We start from the raw sequence: 7,679 nt of genomic DNA, 5'->3' as shown, positions 1-7,679 counted from the left end.
GGGAAAAATATACTCTCAAGTCTAACAGGGTTCCTATATACCACAGTGTCAAACCACAAAAACAAATTGTTGTCACAAGTATATAACAAATTAGTTTAGCTGTGTAGGAAGGGGTGGAGAATGCTTTATCACATAAGTTCTCTCTTGACAAGCTTGACAAAAAGTTATAAATATAGTCTTATATCAATACATTGTAATAACGACTATTTACTGATAAATAAAATATATCAGCTTTTATAATATATTTATACCTGTATATATATATATCTACTTGTGATTTGTAACATTATTTTTCAAAACAAGTCCAATGTGTCAGCGTTAGATTAAGAATAAACACTTCACACAACTTATCTCGATGTACAATTTATCATTGCGACATTACCATTATAAATATTCGTTTATGGTATACATTAGTAACAATAAAATACACAAGCCAGAGAGTTCACAAATTCAACATCAGATATATATGTGTTCTTGAATTAAATTAAAATATCACATCAAGCAAAACAAGAGGCCAAATTGGCCTGCATCACTCACCTTGCTATCATGACACAACAGTCTCAGTCATATTGCCATTGTTTCTTTTCAGTACAAAGGGGAACAACACCCATTCTTTATATACCAGTTGATTTCCCCCTCAGAAGAACAATTATGCTCTAAATTTAGGTCCCTATTCTCTGGCACCAGCAGAACTACTCCTTCTGTTTATGCAATACATGTATGTTGAGTTCCTTTGGCTCATGGATGTTACAGAGCAAGTTTGGTTAAAATTCCTACATGAGTACCGATAAGTTTTGAGAGATTTACCAATATTTCCCATAGTCAGCCCTCCCGCCTACCCCAAAAGAGAAGGGGGCGGGGGTGGGGAGCAAACTCTACATTCATATAACCTTATGTTATCCTTACTGAAAAAACTCAAGACCAAACTAAGTCAAAATTCCCCCATGCTCTTCTGGACTAACAGCGTTTAAAAGGAAAAGTTAATAAATGGATAACAGAATGGCCCCCACATCATGACTTTAGCTCACATGGCCTTTCAGGCACTTCTTCAACACTTTAAGGCTTAACCCTTTCACCCCAACGTAACTGTAGTAGACTCTACCTTACATAGATCTGAATGAGACCATTATGGTCTACAATGGTGAAATGGTTAAGACTGCACATGTCACTAATAGTAAGGTGCAATATGTTGGAGATATTAAAGCGATTTCTATTAACACAATCACTTAAAGGCGAAATATTGCTTGTTAAATGATCAATGTAAAATCAGCATAAGCATTAATAAAAGATATTACTTCTTATGGATGACGTTCTCCGTGTGTATCTTAAATCCCTCAATTTTCATAAAACATTTAAAAACTGAATGAGGAGTTCTATACAAATATTTATCACTTCTTACAAAGCTTAGACTCAAGGTTTTACGTTAATGCTGAAAGTGATAAAACTGTTTTGATAATGCTGTCCGATGTCTCCTATCCATTGAAGTTTGGTCAACTTATTTTAATGATATTGATTGTTTTCCTTTCAATCAAAGATTGATAAAATTATTTTGGTAATGGTTTGTTTTATTCTAGACAGATAAAGGGTTCTTTCTGATAGGTCTGAAGTATTCCTTTTTATCAAGGTTCAGACTCGAATCTGATGTACAGTTATCACAGTATATTAAAGATGTTTTGATAAACTGATCATTTGTTTTACTTGTCATGGTTCAGAATAATACCGATACTAACAAACCAATGGAATGTATATAATATCAGGATACAGTGATAAATCTACATACACGTTCGGAGTCCTATACTCCTAGAACTTGGACGGGACTTGTAAAATTTCTGGAAATACTTAAATTTAACATTGTGGGACCCATTGTTTTTATCAAAACAGTTGGAAAGGATCAATGAAAACAGATTAAAGATTGATCACTGAGGATAGTATATGTGTTTAGAAAGATTTCATATAGATGCATATAACATTACCACATATTTTGCAAGATACTAGCTAGCATTCCAACTAGTCATTTTCCCCACTCAGTCGTCCATTGGATTAATAATACTGAACAAATGTATAATACTAAATAGAAATGTAAAAACATATATATAATAATGTTGTAGTTGTACCTAAGACCTTCTTACTGAAGGATCCCCGCGTCACTGCCAAAAACTGTAACCACATATGGAAAAGTATTATTTCAGGCAAGAATATTGCTTTGATAAATCATTTCTGGAATAAAAACCATACCTTGTGGGACTATTATGAAAACAAGTAAAGATGATATTAACAAAATAAAATTAATAATAGTGTTCTGAGTGTAAAACATCAGCGGGGCTAGACCGGGATTCGAAACCCTGGACTTCAGATTGCTATGTTAACACTATAACCGAACTAAGCTACCAGGTCAACAGAGGAGGCCTCGCCCAACTGTCTAACAACAGTTATATCCGAAACTACATTAAGGGGATATATCCGAAACTACATTAAGGGGAGGTCACCATACATTTGAAAAACCACTGTGCAGTGTGACAGGGATCCTTAACATCATTTAAAAACTCAACATTCATTATGTATTTTATACAAATATATGCCCCTCGGATTTCAGCGATATTTTAAAATAACCTTCATCACTACAAAAAGCTCAAAGTTGAATTACTTTGTTTACCTGCATCATGTTACACTGTAGACTGTCAGACACAAACCAATGACCCCATTTCTTGGCTCTGGTGATTTTATCTTTGTTCCCTAGTACCCAATTATTATTGATAATGAAAGGTCTCATTTCTTTTCTGTCTTTCCCTGTAAAATCTATATACCATTTCCCATCCACAATTTTCTTGTTTGAAAATTCATATACTTTTATATTCTTTCTTTCCTGTTCCATAATGCTGGAGAAAAATACCTGATCGTTTGTTTCATCTGCCACTTTTTCATTGTCTTTAAGACTTGTCAGACTGTTATGAAGACTGAGCATTCTCTCCGACAACTCGCCCCACACTTTCAGGGCTGCTTCTGTAGGCATCAAACACATGAACCCACCAAGGTATCCATGCTTGTGTGTGGGCTTGACAGCCAAAATGTCATGACCTTTGACTGCTTGAATGACCTCTGGAATAGGATTACTTATCCATAGACAATCTGTCTCAAAGAGAAGTAATGGGATTTTGTTCCTGAGGAGTAAGTTGATGACCTGTGTCCGCAAGTGCATCATTTTCACATACCCTGCCTTACTGTACTCCTGGTCACCTTTGAAGTCTTTGGCAGGCAGGTGGACGGTATGAACTTCTGGCCAATCCCGTTTGAGAAGGTTGGTGGAATTTTTGTCCATAGTCAGTAAAAGGACGCTACCATGTATGGCCATAGGAAGGGTGTTGCATAACCAGCTGTATGTAAAAGGAATGTACGCATCATTCAGCATCCCAAACAGCACTATATCTGACTTTTTCATGATGCTACGTCCACTTCTTACAATCTCCTGAGAAAATAATTCTTTTTCCAATTTTTCATAGTATACTTCATATGAACTTCTGGCTGGGGTTTTGTTTTGTATACCTGTGAACATCCCTCCATGCTGAGCTGGCTGAACTGATCTTCTTCTGAAGAATATGTACAGTACTATAGCGCAGACTATCAGAAATGGAACGACCAATTTCCTGAATTTAAAGCTGAACTTGTTCATTTTTATAAACCTGCGAAAGAACAACAAAACAGAGGTAATTTTTGGCTTTTAAATCGTTTTTTTTTTTCGAGATACAGTGAATTACTGCCACTATTTTTCCAGTCAACGTTTTGGCCTTATGATGGTAATTGGCCAAATATTTTAAAAATAAAGGAATTGTTAAGAAAAATTGGACACTGACTACTAGTAAAGTTAATTAGTAAGGTGGTAAAGGAGATCTTATCAAAACTTTACTCTAATTTTCAAAATATAATAACTATGTATATTTTTAATGTGGGTATGGTAATAAATGTAATAAACTAGAACTTATGGAAAAACAAATTTCTCAAAATATTTTTCAGCAATTCGGTATTTTTTAGTTTTCATTATGGTGTCCAAACCTTATATGACTATTGGATTTGCATCTTTTTTTTCCAACCAGATAACTCCTTCCAGCATCATTTATCTGTAAATAGAAATTGGTTTCATTTTAATAGATATATGGCTACCAGTATGTATTTGTTTTTTAACATTCTTTTGTGATACAAATGAAATCCATCTTTCTGAAAGGTGCTCAGTGTTACCATTTATACCTCTCTCAGAGAATTAAGAGTCATTATCCTTGAAAAACAAAAACATTAAATCTAGATGAATTAACTGATGAGGCATCCGGTCACTGACAACCCAATTCATTTTCACCATTCATATTTGCCTCTTCTTTATTCAAGAGCTTTAATTTTGCCCTTTTTTTAATCTAATGTATGAAGATCACATAATTTACATTGACCCATAAATTTTCTCCTCCATGCTTAAGTTCAGTTTAAAATATACCTACTGTTTGGTTTGAACCTGACCAATGATAAAGGAAGTCATAAAGACCTTCTTAACATAAAATAATACAAAAGGGCACATTTAAATTCACTGTCGGATATATATATATATATGCATGTTCAAAATCACAAGTGGAAACAAATGTAAGTTTTAAATGTTGTGCTCTTTATGAACATTTTGATAAAACATCAGCCACATGCTGACACCTGTGATGTGATATTGGCTGGAAGCGCAGACATTTTTTTGCTAAACCAACCAACACTGTATATTTCGGCACGAGGCTGACGTCAACCTATTAAAATATAAAAAGTGGCACCATGACTGCAAAAAACTTTGAAACTATGAAATGGCTAACCAGAATTTCCTCTGGCCCTGACACCACACAAGACATCTATCTGTCAAAATGTCCTAAGTCTGGTGTCAGGGCCAGAGGAAACTCGGGCTATGAAATAGCGTGTGTTTTTGGAGGAAACAGAGATCATGTCCGAGGAAGGAGAATACATTGTAAGTAAATTATTGGAGGTTTTTAAAAGAAAAAAAATCCCATCTTTCAAACGATACTGAGCATTTTCCATAGATCAACTAGAAATGGTGTTTTTGAAGCAAGAAAATTAGGTTGGGTTGACTTTTCGACATCAAGATCTTTCCGCCCTTCTCGTATGTATGATAATTGGGGGGGTCATTTTTACCGAAAGTCGATCTTAACCCCTAACACATGTGTAAGTCATGCTATATAACTTTGGTTTATTCTATTGTACTTAAATTGTGTGACCTGTTGTTTACGTAACTCTGGCCATTGTAAGTGTACATGTGTTCTGTGGTATGTGACCAAACCAGTCAGACGTGACATTGACATGAGCACATCTGAGCACATAACACCTGCTTTGATGATGATGCCTGAATTCTTATGATACTTATCTAAGTCACTTTCTTTAGGCTTTCTTTATTTGCTCTTCACTTTCTACTTCTTGTTCACTCTATCATTAGATGACTGTGCGAGCGACACAGAAGCCTGGTAAGTTGACAATGGTTTGAGCAAAGCGTGATCGACTGCGTGAGTAATATCTGTTTCAGAAAATTGTAGTAAGAATTTGCATCTTGTCTTTGTAGTTTTTTTTTATCCCGATATAAATATTCAGAGAACAGAATTAGACTACTGTTGTGTTTGAAACCCCCGGTGACACATGTAAAATTACTCTGAACACCTTAGTTTAGGTCCAAATATAAATCTCTTCATATTCTATATCATTCAATTACCAGCATTATTTTATTGATTATAGCCTATGGCACATGTAACATTTTATATCTATTTTTTTTATAAAAGAAGTGTCTTAGAGTCTTATCAAATTATCAATATACTATATAATTATGTAACTATTTTATGAATGGAATTGATTTATTTAGATCTAAGGGACCCCATTGGAATTAAGCCACAATGTGACTTTATATCTCAGGTAAAGGCCTGAATTAATCTAATCCAATCCAGTTTTAACACCTGACTGATTACTAGTTTTATGGCATAAATAACTTAAACATAACATCTGTGATAATATATTTATTTATGTCCAAACTGCAAAATGTGATATACGTGTATTCAATGCCTTTTACCTGAATAAATATTATTATTATTATAATTCAAGCAATCAGGGAAACGCGACAGTATCCGTGCTTTTCGAATAGGGCCAGAGGAATCTCAGGCACATGTCTAACGGACTACTGGTATCATAGGCGGTGAACAAAACCCTTGATTTTCTCACCTATTCTGTTTCCATTTTGTGAAGACTGCGTACTCTATCAGCAGTACTTAACTATTCCGACAGTGTAATAATATCCTTGGATGTGTCACCGTATATTTACGTGACAAAACACTTGCGAGCTAAATATCAAACATAACGAACACCCTGAAGCGTTAGCTGATCGGAACACCCTGGAGTTTAGTGTGATGTTTGATAGATAATATCCAAAAGGTTTCGAAAAGAGTATTACAAAAGCAAATTTAAAGCCTGAACCGGATTTAAGAATCCGGAAAAACGTCTAAATGTCTTGATAAAAAGTGATTTATATGGTTTTGAACTAAGAATTAAAATGAAACGCAGTAATTTACACCTGTTTTTCATTAACCAATTTAAAATGATATACCTATCGGTTTCCGTGCATTTAAGAAGCATCCGCGATTTCGTACTCATATCGGTAGAAAACTGTTGAAATTACAGATGACTGTAATAGACATGTACACATACAATCTACTAATGGAAACAAAAAACAAGCAACATAAAACTCTGTTTAAAAAAAATCATATTCAACAATTTTTAACAAATTTCTCCCGTCGGAAGAAGCCGACATATGTTTCCGTGTGCCTATTTTGATTTAGTGTTCAAAGAAAGATAACTCATATACACTAAAAATAAATTCTCCATAGTTGCCCGCACGAACAAAAGCTTCGTTTGGTATAAAAAAACAACATATCGTCAAATTAATAAACAAAACAGGTGTTTTTTTTAATTCAGATCATTTATTGATTTTTCAATATGTCAACTTGAACGAATTCATGTAATTTTATAAATTTTATTAATTTTATTTATTTTATTTATTTAAATATAATAGAATCTGTTTTTTTTTGTTGATGGTAAGTTATTTCTCATTTTTTTCTGTTTAAAATGGGTGAAAATTGGAAGTTCATTGCATTACACGGTTTACGTTTTATTGCAAACAGTGTTTATCGATGTAAGAAAGTCTCCTTCCCTCTTCGGAAGTGGAAAAAAATTGGCGAGGAGATGTGGCCTCATTTACATACGACATTTTTGTTCGTTTGTCAGACTACAAAACAGATCGGTTCATGAATGAAATATATATCACTGATTTTTCAGGTATGAGTTCATTTTGAGCAAGATAAAAAGTGCATTAAGTGCGAGAATACTTAAGTTAGAATGGAGAAGACTTAAAAGGCCATAGAATAAAATACACGTATATTGTAGTTTAATTATCTTCCTCCAGGAAGCATCACAGACCCTGTACTTATAACTTTGTATATATAGCTATGTGGCAATAATTTTCGCTTTCTTTCTGTCTTTCGTTTCTTTTTTCGATATTATTTCACTTTTTGTACAATGTAAACTTGAGGTTTAGGGAAAGATATATGTCAGAAAAATGAGAGAGAGAGAGAGAGAGAGAGAGAGAGAGAGAGAGAGAGAGAGAGAGAGAG

At 34.1% G+C, this 7,679-nt stretch overlaps 1 protein-coding gene across 1 annotated transcript; it reads right to left on the bottom strand.

The window, feature by feature from the left end:
- Positions 1-233: 233 nt before the first annotated feature.
- On the bottom strand, positions 234-6,362 carry LOC110460736 (UDP-D-xylose:L-fucose alpha-1,3-D-xylosyltransferase-like). Its single transcript, XM_021513839.1, has 3 exons — positions 6,235-6,362; positions 4,048-4,112; positions 234-3,677 (listed from the first exon to the last, which is right to left on the bottom strand). Exon 3 carries the CDS (start codon positions 3,665-3,667, stop codon positions 2,630-2,632), a length of 1,038 nt encoding a protein of 345 aa, XP_021369514.1. The 5' UTR covers positions 3,668-3,677; positions 4,048-4,112; positions 6,235-6,362; the 3' UTR covers positions 234-2,629.
- Positions 6,363-7,679: the final 1,317 nt, after the last annotated feature.

This window comes from Mizuhopecten yessoensis, unplaced genomic scaffold (assembly GCF_002113885.1).
Source record: "Mizuhopecten yessoensis strain PY_sf001 unplaced genomic scaffold, ASM211388v2 scaffold10477, whole genome shotgun sequence".
NCBI lineage: Eukaryota > Metazoa > Mollusca > Bivalvia > Pectinida > Pectinidae > Mizuhopecten > Mizuhopecten yessoensis.
Note: the sequence above shows the minus strand (reverse complement) of the source record. Positions and strands in the feature narration are given on the sequence as shown.

Bases quoted from the DNA above. Each gene is read 5' to 3' on its own strand.
- LOC110460736 (XM_021513839.1), bottom strand. From the start codon at position 3,667: ATGAACAAGTTCAGCTTTAAATTCAGGAAATTGGTCGTTCCATTTCTG.